Source organism: Lemur catta, chromosome 23, assembly GCF_020740605.2.
Source record: "Lemur catta isolate mLemCat1 chromosome 23, mLemCat1.pri, whole genome shotgun sequence".
Taxonomy (NCBI): domain Eukaryota; kingdom Metazoa; phylum Chordata; class Mammalia; order Primates; family Lemuridae; genus Lemur; species Lemur catta.
The window spans coordinates 659,367-675,947 of NC_059150.1; the positions used below are offsets into that span (position 1 = coordinate 659,367).

General features: G+C 35.9%; 1 protein-coding gene and 1 non-coding gene across 2 annotated transcripts in view; one reads left to right on the forward strand and one right to left on the reverse strand.

Annotated features, from left to right (window-relative positions):
• ASPM (assembly factor for spindle microtubules) overlaps positions 1–11,962 on the forward strand; it is a 49,559-nt gene extending 37,597 nt beyond the window's left edge. The window contains exons 19-28 of the mRNA XM_045536317.1: positions 223–389; positions 2,137–2,233; positions 3,019–3,228; positions 4,214–4,363; positions 5,197–5,388; positions 6,037–6,229; positions 6,373–6,527; positions 7,870–8,046; positions 8,994–9,163; positions 11,799–11,962. Coding sequence (XP_045392273.1) covers positions 223–389; positions 2,137–2,233; positions 3,019–3,228; positions 4,214–4,363; positions 5,197–5,388; positions 6,037–6,229; positions 6,373–6,527; positions 7,870–8,046; positions 8,994–9,163; positions 11,799–11,901 — 1,614 coding nt within the window. The 3' untranslated portion in view covers positions 11,902–11,962. The remainder of the gene's footprint in view (positions 1–222; positions 390–2,136; positions 2,234–3,018; positions 3,229–4,213; positions 4,364–5,196; positions 5,389–6,036; positions 6,230–6,372; positions 6,528–7,869; positions 8,047–8,993; positions 9,164–11,798) is intronic.
• A 1,108-nt stretch (positions 11,963–13,070) lies between these two features.
• LOC123627159 lies at positions 13,071–13,177 on the reverse strand. The gene has a single exon (XR_006731163.1). It is a non-coding gene; the product is annotated as a U6 spliceosomal RNA (small nuclear RNA).
• Positions 13,178–16,581: the final 3,404 nt, after the last annotated feature.

Genomic DNA, 16,581 nt, shown 5'->3' on the forward strand with positions numbered 1-16,581 from the left:
GTAGGTGTCATAAATTACATAGTAGGTGTTCACTGTAGTAGGCACCACTATTCTCAGAGGGTTCACTGTGTACCAGAGTCTGTGTCGTGATATGACTATATTTCTGCAATTTATTTTTGCTGGCATTAACCTTATATTAACTGCTTTTAATACTAATCCTTCCAATTTACAAAAAAAATTGGACAACTCATTGCATACTTTTTATGTTTATGTATTCAATAGGCTATGTGGAGGAGCTATAAAGCCAAGAAATATTTACGTGAAGTAAAAGCTGCCTGCAAGATTCAAGCCTGGTATAGGTGCTGGACAGCACGCAGAGAGTATCTAGCTACATTAAAAGCTGTTAAAATTATTCAAGGTTGCTTCCATACCAAACTGGGGAGAACACGGTAATGTATCGCAGTTCCGTGGGAGAGTGGGAGAGTATTTGTGTGTAGGAGCTAAGTTCTTATATACAATAAAATAGCACGGCTTATTGATTTTTCTTTTAAATGTTTGTTGTGCCTAATTTATATGGTTGGATTTGTTAGTATTTTCTCCGTTAAGGAGACAAAATATGTCTTTTGGACTGTCTTGCTTTTTTCAGAGTGTAGCCTTGATAATATAATTAGTGAAAAATATTCCCTTGTACCCAATTAATTCTCACAGAGATGAGGGTAAGAACAGAGGGCTGGTAAGCGAATAAATAACCTAGTTAAGTCTTGGTTTCCTTATTAGTACTTTGGCCCATTTTATCTGGTAGCTTAGCTTCTGACAAAATTTGTTTTATTAATTTTTTTGAGCTTTATATTATTCTCCATATTCTTTGTTGTTAATGGTGAAGACCCTAACTACCAGCCTATGTTAATTGCATTTCCCTAGTCCTAGTTCATTTCTTATACACACATTTTCAGAAGCTGTTAACAGATCATCTTTTTTCTTTATTTCACAGTATAAGAATTTTTCTTCAGCTACCAGAATTGATGAATTGTTGCATCAGCGATGGTTTTAAAGATTGTTTTAGGAGAGCACATTAGTGTTAGAGGAATTCCTGGATCGATTCCATGGGTGGAAGAAGGGTTTAACATAAAAGTTGAACTCACAGTGATAGAGACTAGGATGATGGTTACCAGAGGCCAGTGTGGGTTGTGGGGAGGGAGGGACAGAGAGGGATCAGTTAATGGAGACAAAAGCACAGTTAGACAGACTGCATAAGATCTAGTGTTAGGTAGCACAATGAGGTGACTATAATTAGCAATACTTTATTATATATTTCAAAATAACTAGAAGAGTGGAATTGCAAGTTTCCTAACACAAAGAAACGATACATGTTGACAGATACCCGATTCCCCTATTTGAGTATTACTCATTGTATTCTTGTGTCAAAATATATGCACTCCATAAATATGTACAAATATTAATAAAAGTTAAAAATAAAAAAAAACATAAGATCCTGTTGCTATATAGCTATTAAGGACCAGTATGTAATTTTCCTGTATCAGATACTGAATATTTCTATTGACAACCTTATTTTTCTAAGAAACGTGGCAACAAAACTAGCTAATCTTTCTACTTTTTCTGCATGACCAAAACAGATCAAAGAGTCTGTCCATTCTCAAGTTTTATCTGTTACCACTATGTTGACTCCTAAAATTTAATCTCTAACACTCACATTTTTTTTTTTATTTTTCTACAATTCTGTTTACAGAGTATCTTATTCAGATATTCTGATGATGCCTGTCTTCCTTTCAAATGAATATCCCTTATTTGCCTCCAGTTCTCTTCCTGACCACTTCCTGTCTGCTCAAAGACTCACGGAGTACAAACTCAAATTTTATACTTTACCCTTTTTTCTACCATCATTCCTTTTATCTAGGTTTTATCTAGATCTGGATAATCATACTTTCTTTTGATCTTGTTCAAAATTCTGCAACATATTAGAATCATAGAACTTCACATTTCTTACCCACTGGACTGTTACCAATTGTAAAATTCTGATTGCTAGAATTTCAGTATGAATTATACTTTTCCACTGTTTTTTATTCTGTCATTGCGTTTCTTATATTTTATTCTCCTCTAGTACAATATTTAAAAGGGGAGGCAAGAAATATTTATTGAATAAATTAATTTTATGTTACTTTCCTATAACTGTTTTAGGTTTTTGAACATGAGAACATCAGCAATTACCATTCAGAGAAAATGGAGAGCTATACTTTCTGCAAGAATAGCTCGTGAGCACTTCTTAATGATAAAAGTAGGTATAGAAAAATTCATTTGCTAAGAACTACATTAGGAAACAGAAAACAAAAAGACTGTCTCTGAGACCTAGCTATGCATTTATTTCACATGCACCTATTACAGTCAGTGTAAAGTTATATTCACCCATAAACCTACAGTTTGCTAGTATTTTTGTGGTTATATCTATACAGCCATACTTTGTTTTATTGCACTTCACTTTATTGTGCTTTGCAGATAATTGTGTTTTTTACAAATTGAAGGTTTGTAGCAACCCTGTGATGAGCAAGTCTGGTTGGTCCATTTTTTCCAGCAGCGTGTGCTCACTTCCCGTCTCAGTCACTTGTCACATTTTGGCAGTTCTCACAGGATGCTGTGTGATGAGTAATCAAAGTGTGCTGTTGGTCTGCCGTGTGTTTCGAAGCTGTAGACATCTTCCCTCAGAGCTGTTTGTAGTGATCATTACGTTCTCCATATCGTAGCTAGCATTTTTGTTAAATGAACTTGTTCTGTAATGTTGGTCTTTTTCCCCCTCACCGTGGAAAGAATCAATAGGATGAGAGAGAACGAGCACCGGGTATCTATTGATCCTGGGTTACACCATTTTTGGCTGCAGACCTTATGATTTTAGAAATAATCTTCATCACCTTTCATATACATGACACATGGCATTCTTAAACTATAAGTGTAAAGAAAATCATCATCATTATATGATCTCATTTTACATTGAGAAACTCAAGAACCTGTAATGGGTTGAAAATCTTTTTATTTCTATTAATGTCACTTGCAAATTTTTCCTTACAGAGACATCGAGCTGCTTGTGTGATCCAAGCACATTTTAGAGGATATAAAGGAAGGCAGATCTTTCTTCAGCAGAAGTCTGCTGCTTTGAGCATACAAAGATATATCCGAGCTAGGGAGGCTGGAAACTGTGAAAGAGTAAAATATATTGAATTAAAAAAATCTACAGTTATTCTACAAGCGCTGGTGCGTGGTTGGTTGGTAAGAAAAAGAGTAAGTATTTTTAAGTAGAATATCTCATTCTTACAAAATGAAAGTATTTGATGTCAAATAGTGTTAAGAAATTTTGGAGAATAATTTCAGAACTAACATGACCATAAACTTGAATTCATTCAGCTGGGGGAGAACCATATAACAAGAGCACGGGTTTTCACAGATTTTTGTTTCACGATCTTACTATTTCCCACAAATGCTCACTATCAAAGATGCAAAATAAAATCTCTATTATGTAATTAGCCTTAACAAAGGAACTGGAAGAAGTATGAGGGAAAAGCTCCGTATGTGAATGAGGTCAATTGCTCTTCAAGTAGCTTTTTGCTGCCAATAAGCAACTTCTGATAGCTTCCACAGCATCTTCAGCAGACAGAATCCTTTTTGGGGAACTCGTGACATTTGGGTTTCTAATGTGTGAAGTACTGGCATAGACAAAATAATTAGATTTGAAGTTTCAAAGGAGAAATCTTTTATGTTTTGTTCATTAAATATAAATTGGAAGCCCAAAGGCCACTGTAAAAAGCTTATGCTACAAGAGTCATGAGCTGGGCCTGGACTACACTGTCTAGTACTGGAGAGATTAATTGATACGTTTTGTCTAATTCAGTATTACCATCTCCAACAGTTCTGCTTGGAATACTGTAACTTTTTTTGAGTCTAATATTTATACCCTTCTCTAATTATAAGTACATTACAAAACCTCAACCAGCTGTTATTGGGTATTCCAGTTAAATTAAATGCTATTATGATTTAGTGAAGTACCCAACATAATTTTGCTTTCTATACCCTGAGTTATGAGTTACATTATTGGAAATATTATATAGTAAAGGATTATAATTTCTTTGAATTATAATATAAATGTAACAATTAAAAGTTAACTTCCGTTTGCTAGTTTATATATTTTAATGTTGAGGTTCTACAAAAATAAACACTGATTATTTTGGGACTCAGATAATTATTAATACTCTTTGTTTTTTCCCTTTAGATTTTAGAACAGAAAGCCAAAATTCGGCTTCTCCACTTTACTGCAGCCGCATGTTGCCACCTATCTGCTCTTAGAATTCAAAGAGCGTATAGACGGCATGTGGCTGTGAAGAATGCCAGCAAGCAGGTTTGTGCAGCCATCTGCATTCAGGTTAGCTTCTCCTTTGCAGTAAAATTATATAATTTTCTGTTAGAAATTTTTGATATATAATAAACAGTTTCCAAATGCCTTACAGCAAGGTCATGTAATACGTAGCCTTTCACCATAGAGCTTTTAGAATGATTTGAGGGTAGAAATAGATTGATGTTTTATGGCACAGAAATAAAGTTGTGAATTACTCTGTGATACAGTTGTCCTCATTCCCACTCCTGCGAGCACAGGGTACCTGTTTCTCTACATCCTCGCCCACACAGACCATCAAAAAACTTTCTGATTTTCGCTGTTCTAATGAACAGGAAATGCTATCTGATTTTTGTTTTAGATTTACTTGATTGCTAGCAATTCTAAAATTTTTTTCATGTGTTTGTTATTTAAGTTCTTATCTGTGTATTCTGTGCTTTTTTTATGTTCTTTTTTCATGCATTTTGCCCATTCTGTTGGATGTTCTTTATTATGATTTATAGGAATTCTTTATATAATCTGGAGAAGAATCCTATTTGTATACATTAACATACAGTTATGTATAAAATATTTAGTGAAAAAACAAATTGCAGAATGACGCGTACAGTTTGATAGATTGTAAAATGAAGGCAGTCTCGTGCAGGGTTAAATACTCTCGCACACACGTGTATATGCACACGCACACACACCCTGCACATGGACTGGAAGGGTTTGCGCCAAGTGGGGCCGGTACCTAATGCTGCAGAGAGTTGAAAGATATTTCAATATACTGTTCTGCTTCTTTCGTGTACGTATATAAGTGCGTATATGTGTATTTTTTAAAAAACCTGAAATAAAAATGGAAAAAAAAATATTTTAAACAGAGATGGTTTCGAGCAAGATTACAACAAAAGAGGCTTATTCAGGAATATCGTAGCATCATAAAAACTGACCATGAAGTTCAAGAATGTCTGAGCCAGCAACACAGGGCTGCGTCGGTCATACAGAAAGCAGTTCGCCATTTTCTCCTGCGTAAAAAACAGGAAAAGTTGACTAGTGGAATCACTAAAATTCAGGTAACCGAAACTAGCATGGTTTTAGTTCACAACTTTAGTTTTATCATCTGTATGATATCTGATACATTAAAAACATAGTCACATACATTTTAAAAAGCTGAGAGGGCCGGGTGTGGTGGCTCATGCCTGTAATCCTAGCACTCTGGGAGGCCGAGGCGGGAGGATCGCTCGAGGTCAGGAGTTCGAGACCAGCCTGAGCAAGAGCAAGATCCCGTCTCTACTAAAAATAGAAAGAAATTATATGCACAACTAAAAATATATACCAAAAAAATTAGCCGGGCATGGTGGTGCATGCCTGTAGTCCCAGCGACTCGGGAGGCTGAGGCAGGAGGATAATTTGAGCCCAGGAGTTTGAGATTGCTGGGACTACAGGCATGCACCACCATGCCCAGCTAATTTTTTCTATATATATTTTAGTTGGCCAGCTAATTTGTGCTAGAATTACAGGCGTGAGTCACCGCGCCTGGCCTGTATTTGTTTTTCATAAAATTGATTTTGCTATTTATTAGAATCTGAATTGAGATTTTAATTGAAATGTATCTGATCATAAAAATTTACTGAAAATATTTACATTGCAGAAATAGATATAGATATAAGTTCAAAACATTGTTGACTAATCTTGAAATTACTCTGTTTTATCTCTTTAAGGCATTATGGAGAGGCTATTCTTGGAGGAAGAAAAATGATTGTAAAAAAATTAAAGCTATACGACTAAGTCTTCAAGTTGTTAATAGGGAGATTCGGGAAGAAAACAAACTCTACAAAAGAACTGCTCTTGCACTTCATTATCTATTGACATACAAGCACTTTCCTGCCATTCTTGAGGCTTTAAAGCACCTAGGTTAGTTTGTTTTAAGAATATTTTGTGTAAAATTAGGAATGTATTTTTACTTTTGAATGTTTAAAAATATTATAATAGTACATTACAAGCTAAAACTTCATTTTTTTGCTGTAAATTTACTTGTGTTTTTTCCCCCCTTTCAGACGTAGTTACTAGGTTGTCTCCACTTTGCTGTGAGAACATGGCCCAGAGTGCTGCAATTTCTAAAATATTTGTTTTGATGCGAAGTTGTAATCGTAGTGTTCCCTGCATGGAAGTCATCAGACACGCTGTACAAGTCTTGCTTAATGTAGCCAAGGTAGTTTTCCATTTTCACAACGGAACAGTCACTGGTCAACAAGCGTGATCCTGCATGTTGAGTTTATGCTTGTTTATCACTAGAACTTAACTAAGTTAGAACCACTTACATACAGGAGTCTTGGGGGAAAGATGTTTAATCTATTAACATAACCATGGATAAAAACATTAATTTTTTATGATTTCATTTCCTTTGCCTTTATAATATTAATAACAATGATGACTATCATTTATTAAGTACTTAGTACATGCTAGTATTTTTCATGCATTGTTTAATCCTTACAGTAATCCTCTAAAGTAGTTCATATTGTTATTCCCATTTTATAGAAAAGATATAATAATAATTATAGAAGTTAGGTTCCTCTCCCAAGAACCTGAGTGTGATAAGTGGTGTAGCTAAATTTGGATCCATTTCTGTCTGCCTCTAGAGCTAGTGGTGTTGCTGTCTATTGCATAGTACCCAAACATTATTACCTCATTATAATCACGTCTAGCAAAACATAATACAGAAAAATACTGCTAAAACTTAGTTACCCTGTAACTGTTACTCTGTGTATCAGAGTTTGTCTTTTGGCCTTGGACTGGTAGCTGATATCTATGTCAAACTATGTTGCATGCCATCAAAGGTATTTAGATAAAAGATCTTCTCTAACCAACTCCTCAATCACAGCTTTACCCGATTTTCATATTGAGAGGTAGTGGTTAATAACATAGACTGAAGTCAAACTACCTGGTTTTTAAATCCCAGCTCTGCAGCTATTATAGGTTACTTAGCTTCTCTGGGCTTCACTTTCCTCAACATATAGTACCCACCTCAAATTGTTATTGTGAGGATTAAATCAGTTAGTGTACATAAAGTGCTTGATACATAAACATGCCATATACATGTTAACTATTAATGTTTTGTTATAATTTTTATCTTAGTATCATTATTATTTGTTACCATGCAAATTTCAATATGAATCTAATGATACAGTTAGATAAATGAAGCATGAAAAATATATCCTAGATTTATTAGTATCAAATTTATTTTGTTGTATAATATTTTAAAGCAGGCTCACCTTCCTCTCAAGGGCATGTAATAGGGTAACTAATCAGATCTTACCTTTATCATTATCTTACTCTGATTAACTATCACCGATAAGGTATTTTTTTCCTGAGACATTCTTACTAAAATGGTCTTTTCTTTAAAAGGTTGCCCGTTTTGTCTTCAATTTTGTGTTCATTTTCTGAGATTTTAGATTTGATTCATTTTATGTGGAACTTTTACAAGTAGTTGGGAAAGAAAAAGATTAAAATGCAAATATACATATAACTTTTAATTTCATTCTGTTCTCTTTAAGTATGAAAAAACTACTTCAGCAGTTTATGATGAAGAACATTGTGTAGACACGCTATTGGAGCTTTTGCAGATGTACCGGGAAAAGCCCGGTGACAAAGTTGCAGACAAGGGTGGAAGCATTTTCACAAAAACTTGTTGTTTGTTGGCTATTTTATTGAAAACAACAAATCGAGCCTCTGTAAGTATTAATCAGATACCTTTCTTTAAGCTAATTTTTCTATGTTCTTAAGTCTCTGACTTTTATACTTTTCCTTTAGTAATTATCAATCTAAAATAGAGTTTTGTATGTGTTAAAACCTGCTTTTTGCACTGATAAAATGAATTCAGGATATATATGTGAGTTGCTTCTTTCTGACGTATTAAAGAAACTGAATTCTGAAAACAGAATTTATTATGGCCCCATAAGGAACTATTTCCCATTTACTAGAGAGAATAACAAATTAACAAAATAACAAAGAAAACCAGATATGTAAAACTTCTTATCCTCCTGTTTGTGACCAAAAATATATTTCAAGCTTGTCTGGGGTGAGACCTCGGAGTTAGTCTTTCTCGGTGTCAGAGTCAACACGGGAACCCGCAGGCCATGGCTGGATTATGACCTTTCGCCTGACAACAGTGGAAGCCACTGAAAGGTTTTAAGCAAGGGGATGATATTTTTCAATTTAAAGTTTAACATCACTCTGGCTGCTGATTTAAAAACGAATTTGGGAGAGCATGTGGGGGTGTAGGGAGACCGTCAAGGAAGGAGGCAAGTGTAGATCCATAGTGATTTAGGCAAGAGACTGTGCTTGACCCAGGGTTGTGTGGGTGACTTGGAGACTCAGAAGGGGTAGCTTTGCAAGACTTGGTAACTGGATATGATAGGTGTATTCACTATAATATCTCCTTTTTGTATTCAGTGTGGAGTTGTGTACAACTTTTGAATATTTTCTTTATTATTGCCTTGCAAATTAGTTCATTATTTAAATCAGTCTGCCTGCTGAACTTGGAGAGCTTTGTTCTTAATTATTAAAAGCTCCAAAGTCTATTACAGAGTGTTTATTTGGTATGATTGATTTTACTAGTTTAGAAGAGATAAAAATTTCATTCTTATTAGTTTTTAATAACTGTACTTTTATTTTTTAGGATGTACGAAGTAGGTCCAAAGTTGTTGACCGTATTTATAGTCTCTACAAACTTACAGCCCGTAAATATAAAATGCATAATGAAAGAATGCTTTATAAACAAAAGACGAATTCTTCCGTAAGCATTCCCTTTTTTCCAGAAACACCTGTAAGGACCAGAATAGTTTCAAGGTAAGCAGATAAATGTACTTTATAATTATGTGTCACCATTCATTCATTTAACAAATATTTATTGAGCACTTACCATAAGCACAATATTATGCTTGACAACGTAGAAACAAAATATAAACAAGAATAGAATATTTGGTAAATGTAAAGGATGCAATCTCAGTTAATAATGTACTATAGCTTTGGGTATTTAATAGTTATTCAACAAATTCCTTATATTAAATAGTTAAGAATTTAAGGCTAAGAAACTTATCATAAGTTCTATCTTTTTTTACCCCCTGCATGAAGGACAAGCTACTCTGTTTAAGAGCTGCCAAAAGTCCTTCTTGGTCAACATGCCAACCTCCAATCCTCCCATGATCACTCTGATTCTTGAAATGTCTCCTGTAGAACTTCTTTTTGAGACCTTGTGTTAATTTCTGAGGGTTATTGTAACAAATGACCACAAACTTGGTGGCTTTAAACAACAGAAGCTTATTCTCTTACATTTCCGAAAGCCAGAAGTTTAAAATCAAGGTGCTGGTTGTCAGGGCCGAGTACTGCCCCGGGAGGCTCGAGGGTACGGTCCTGCCTTGGCTCTCCCGGCTCCTGTTGGCTGTAAGTGTGCGTGGCTTGGCTTGGGCTGTGGAAGAGTCCGGTCTCTGCCTCAGTCTTCATGTACGTGGCCTTCGCCTCCTCCTCCCTCCATGTTTCTTACAAGCACATGCGTCATGGGATTTAGGGCCATCCCAAATAATCCAGGATAATCTTCTCTTGGGATCTTTTACTTAAGAATATCGGCAAAACTCCTCTTTTTCAAATAAGATAACAGCCTCAGGTCCTGGGCATTAGGTCGTGGATATGTCTTTTCATGGGGCAGCATAGAGTTCAGGGAAACGACAATGAGTAAACAAGAAAGTGGATAAGTAATAAAGATGGTGGCAACCGCTGAGGTAGTAACTTGCAGCTCCTGCTGGAGGAGGACGCCTGGGACATGGTCCGTGGCTGGTGGTGTTCAGCTGATCCCTGCAGGATGAGAAGTAACAGCAGGCGTTGAGGAGTGGGTAGGGTAGAGTGGGGATGGGTGTTGATCATGGGGTTTGTTTTAGGTAAGCCTGAGAAACCTATGATATCAACAAGAGGAAAATACAAATAAGCCATTGGAAAAATTAGAATCATTTGGTTCTGGGCAGAAGAACCAGGCTAGAGATATAAATTTGGGATATCATTAGTTTCAGGATATATTCTAGGTAGCACGTAATGCCAGGAGATGAATGTGACTACATGGAGGAAAGAGAATATATAAAAAAGAAAGTCCCAAACTGAACCCCAAGTAACCCTGATTGTTCCAGAAGTCAGGTAGAGAAAGAGCTAGCCAAGAGCTCTGAAATGGAATTGCTAACCAGACAGAAAACATTCCAAGGAGGGTGCCCTAACAGTCAACTATGTAAAATGCTGCTGAAAGGTCAAGTTGTTTGAAGACGAAAAATGCCCGTTGGATCTGGCGAGATAGAGGTCATTGGGGATGACAGGCCAGATGAGGAATGAGAACAAATGGAACACACCAATGTATAGACATTTGGATTTTTAACAAGGAAGAATAAGAAGACGAGAATGCATATGGTCGGGATTTATGTGAGAAGATGCACAGACTCCCTCTGATGAATACTGTTTTCTCAATGAAGTATCGATTATAAACTCAACAATTTAGAAACAGCTCAGAGGGTATGGAGAGGGCATTTGAAAAGCGGAAAGGAATAAAATAGTCATCTTGGAGGGAAAGGGAGCATACTAGGCAATTTCAAATCCCCATTTTAGATTTGTATTATTGGCATAAAATAAAATAATAGCCTGGTTGTGTAAATTTTTTTAGCAATATTCAGCTGTACAGGAATGGAGAAGGCAGATACTTTGATTCAATCTGGAATCAAAATAGGATTTTTCAGATGAGTTCAATAGGAAAGAGAGAGAGAACAGAATTAACTGCCTTTGCAAATGGTATGATTATATTTTTGCACCTGAGCTAGGTAAGAAGCAAAGTGGGAAGAGCATTCTGATGGACAACGGCTACGTGTGAGGTCAAATGAGCCGGTGACCTGAGTGAGGTGGGAAAGTGGCTCAGTGCCCGTGTTAAAGCAGATGAATGATGGATGAACCAGAAGTCATGGTCAGAGAACGGCGGTCTCCACATTGAGATGTCACTGGTGGTGCACTTTCTGAAGACGGCAAAGTTTAATATGTGACCATGTGACAAGGGATGGGTTGAGGTACAACAGAAAGAAAGCAGGACAAAAACTGACCAGCTTGTTGGCTCTTTGGCCACATGGATGTTGGTGTTGCTAAGAATGGTGACAGGAGTTAAGAGAAGAACCAGGTTTACAAGGAACAAGACACTGGGAGTTTGGTCAATGACTGAAAGGGAGTGATGAAGCCAACTACATAGCAGAAGCTTCAAGAAGCCAGCATTGTTTTTTAGGAAGCATGGAGACAAATAGTCTGGAACTAATAATGGGCAATATATGAAGTTCTCCCACCTTTTTGAGACGGTTGTAAGGGAAATGGTGTATTCAGAAATAGCCACATTTAGTTAAGACCAAAAGAGTGAAGGTAACTCTTCAAAGAAGAACTTTATTAATGCCAGATTTTTTTTTTTTAACAGACTTAAGCCAGACTGGGTTTTGAGAAGAGATAGCATGGAAGAAATCACGGACCCCCTGCAAGCTATTCAGATGCTGATGGACACGCTTGGCATTCCTTACTAGTAAATGTAAACATTTTCAGTGTATAGTATCAAGAAATATTAAAGCTAATTATGAATATGTAGTGCTTTTTGCTGTCTATATACAACTTTTAAAATCTGACTTTGTATTAAAATAGAGGCATTTAAGAATTTTAAACCTAATTTGTCTGAAATTGTCTGCTTATAATTTCATTAGGATAGACCTAAGTATATTAATGTATTAAAGAATATATGAAAATTAACTGTGGAGATTATTTTCTTTCTTTGTCAATAAAAGTTTTTTAGGAGCTCTTGGGACTCTATTTTCCAAAAAATGTATTTTTGGTTGACTCTTCCATTGCTTTGTTTTTTCCTTCATTTACAGAATTTTAGTACAAATAAATAATCTATTTACTTTGGTAAGTTATACTGCTAGGAAATAATTGACCAGGGTAAAAATGTTGTTGGTATTAATTTCCTCTAAGATGGGTATAACCAATTAGTAGCTGCATAAGAAATATTTAGATGAAGTTATATTAAGTCTGTTCTCTTGATCTTTGTTTTCTATTCATCTCATCTATTCTTCCTCCCACCCCTTTTTTTTGTTTTTTTCTGACCTTTTTGGATTAATAGGGTTTTTTTTAATTTTTTTATTTCAGGAAATTATGGGGGTATAAACATTTTGGTTACATGATATAACTTTGCCACATCCCAACCATGATTTGAGACATGCTGTCCCCCCTACAGTGCTCACCGTGCCCATTAGTTGTGAGCTTACCCATCCCCACCCCCCCGACCCCCAAAGAGTATCACTACCCTGTGAGCACCTAGTGTTGGTCAGTCAGAGCCAGTTTGGTGGTGAGTACATGTGGGGCCTGTACTTCCATTCTTGTGATACCTCACTGCGGAGGATGGGCTCAAGCTCTAACCAGGAGAATATAAGAGGTGCTAGATCACCATCGTTTCTTATAACTGAGTAATATTCCATTATATACATATAACATTTTATTAATCCACTCATGAACTGACGAGCACTTGGGTTGTTTCCACATCCTTGAAATAGTGAACTGTGCTGCCATAAACATTTGGGTGCAGATGTCTTTATTACAGAGTGACTTTTGTTCCTTTGGGTAGATGCCTAATTGCGCTATTGCTGGATCAACTGGTAGTTCTAACGTAGCTCTTTGCGGTGTCTCCAAATGCTTTTCCACAAAAGATACGGAGCACTTCACAAATTTGTGTGTCATCCTTGCGCAGGGGCCACGCTAATCTGCTCTGTATCGTTCCAATTCTAGTATACGTGCTGCTAACGCGAGCACGATCAGATAGATGGTGGTGAGTTAAAAACTATCTGTGATATCATACAAATTCCTATATCGTATAAGAACCTTATAACATACGTTTCTCCCTTCCCTGCCTTTATGCTGTTGTTGTCAATATTTTACTTGTAGTGTGTTATAAACCGCACAATAAATTGTTATATTCATCTTTTTCCCTTTAAATAATTAATTCTTAGAGATTTAAATAATTTTTAAAATCTTTGTATTTACTCATGTAGGTGCTATTTTTGGTGCTCTTCAGTCTTGGTGTAGATCCAGATTTGTGTCTGACTTCTGCCTGAAGGACTGCCATTAATACTACTCACAGTGCAGGTTGGCTGGTGAAGAAGTTTTTCAGCTTATGCATGTCTGAATTTTTTTTTTAAGCTCTTTTGGTCTTCATTTTTGAAAAATATTATTACTGGGCTTAGAATTGTGAGTTGGCAGCTTTTGGGTTCTTTGGTTTGGTTTTGTTTTATGAAACTCGACTTAGGATTTTGTCCCTAAAGCCATTTTTAGTAGTAGTCTTTTAGGGATCATCAAACTGTGGAGTAGTAAATTATCCTGAACAGTATTCCTATAGCATGTTTTGAGGTAGATACTATCTTTACCTTTGTTTTCGAGATAAAGAGATGTAGGTACAAAAAAACTTGTCCTTTTCCAACTTTACAGCCTGGATATGGAGATTATAAGTCAGACTCCAAAGTCTTTACTCCAAACCAGTGCTACATTAACAGTAAGGAAACAAACAAAACTAGACAGGAAATTTTTGAAAAAGAAGACTAAAGTGTGAAGACTAGACTTACTAGCTACATATATTCTAGAGTGAGGGTAGTTAAAAGTATGGTAATAAAAAACATAACTAGGGTAAACAATGAAACAAAATCTAAAAACTGACCTAAATATATATGCAGGAATTTAGCACCTGATAAAGATAGGAATTCAGATCAGTGACAGAAAAGGTGAAATATTTGATAAATAATTGGAACAGATTGTCAAGTCTAAGGAAGAAAAGGTACTTATCTGACACCATTCACAAAAATTTATTTTATATTCATTGATTATAAATGAAACCAAAGAGCTACTGTAAGACAATGGTGATTTTTTTGAAAATAATATTGTAATGATTCTAATTATGATACAAATCCCAAAAGTCTTGAAGAAAAATTGATTAATTAACTTACAAAATTTGCCATAATAAATTCAAAGGAATAAGGAGCATGCCAGGAAAAGTACATACAACCTAAAATCACAGAGAGGTTCCATTTTCCTTAATATGTAAAGAGTTCATCCAAATCCATAAGGAAAAGGCCAACAGTTCAATAGAACAAGAGCAAAGAATATGAGGACGAAGGCAGAAGCAGAGCCAGAAAACAGATTGAGAAGCTTCTGATTATTCCAGACAGCTTTGACTTCTTTTACGACATGGGCACTTCCGTGATATGGGCACTAAAACTAAACCAAATGGCAGAAGGATTGGTACCATATAGAAACATTTTTAGAAAAATGAAACAACGAAAACGTCAGAAATTTTGATGTATTTCCGTAAAGTTATTCTGAGTGTGCCTTCCTCTCCTGCCTCCCCTTCCTCCTCCTCTTCCTCCTCTTCCGCCTCTGCTGCCCTGATACAGCAAGACCAGCCCTTTCCCTCCTCCTCCTCCTCAGCTTACTCAGTGTAAACACCATGCGGATGAAGATCTTTACGATGATCCACTTCCGCTTAATGAGCAGTAAATATGTTTTTTCTTCTTTATGATTTTCTTAATATTTTTCTTTCTCTAACTTACTTTATCGTAAGAATATGGTATATAATGATATACCATACAAAACATAAATCAACTGTTGATGTTATTAGTAAGGCTTCCGGTCAACAGTAGTGTATTAATAGTTAAGTTTTGGGGAAGTCAGTAGTTACATGAAGAGTTTGGACTACACAGGGGTCAGTACCCCTAACCCCCCAGCCCCCCACATTGTTCAAGGGTCAACTTTATGAACAAAAAATGGCATATTATACAGCCTTAAAAAAGAAGAAAATCTTGCCATTTAACGCAACAAGGATGGACCCGGAGGACATTAAAAGCAGCGAGACAGCCAGACACCGACGGACAGGCACCCCGCTCTCACTTAGGTGAGGAATCTGAAGTGGTCGGACACAGAGAAGCAGAGCAGAGTGGTTGCCAGGAGCTGGGGGAAGGGGCAATGCAGAGGTGTTGGCTAAAGGACACAGAGTTTCAGTTATGCAAAATAAATAAACTATGGAGATCTAATATTAAAAATTAAATTAGTTGAAGCATATAAAAATTAATAGAAAACTGTAGTAAAATGTTAATAGTAGAATCCAGGCAGAGGTTTTGTCTGAAAATTTTCAAATTAAAAAATCTTCAGAAAAAGCAGATGCTATATTGTTTTCCTAAATTTTAAATTACTCAAATTTTCACGAACAGAGTAGAATGGATAGATAATTTGTGGCATATTCACAGAATGGAATAGTATATAGAAAAGGCTCTATGTACTACATACCAAAATATGCATGAATCTCAAAAGCAAAATGTTAAACAGAAGGAGCCAGACATAAATAATGTATGACATGATTCCATTTTTGTAGTGTAAAACCAGGCGAGACTGATTTGTACTGTTAGAAGTCAAGACAGTGTTTAGCATGAGGGTGAGCGTAGGCGGTGACTTGGAGGGGGATTTGAGTTGCTGGTGTATTCTGTTTCTTGTTCTGGGTTCATGCGTGTGCTCGGTTTGTGAGAATTCTTATGGTATGTGTACTTTTCTGTTACTATGTTATATTCTAATAAAAAGTTACAAAATTAAAATAACAGCTCCTACCTCACAGTATTATTTTGTACTTTAAATTAAAACGTGTTAGCATGGAAGCTTCATGGGGGCAACAATTTTAATTTTTTTTTTTTTTTACTGGTAAATACCCCAAGTCTCTGACATGGCCTGCCATATAGTGGACATTCAAAATGTTTTCCATAAATGGATGATAATATAGCACAGTACTTACCTCACTGCCCGCCACAGAGTACAAACTCTCTAAATGTTAGACATTACTCCTGTTAATAATACTGTTCTGTCATTTCTTGAGACAATTAAAGCCGTTTACCTCTTTAAGGAGTGCAATCTAGGCAATAGCATATTTTAACATCCAGTATCCTTTATCTCATGTTCCTAAGTTCATCTCTTCACATGGTCAATATTAGTAAAGATCAATGGCCACAAATGAACTTTACTCTATGAACTTACAATCGGGAGTTAAGGTTCAAAATTTACCCTTTTTTAAATGCAGTCTGTGTTAATTATTTATTCTGTTGCTATTGTTGCTCTTATTGGTTATCATGTTCTTATTGGACTCTGACATGAACAGTAATGTCAATTAATATAGTTGTGCTATT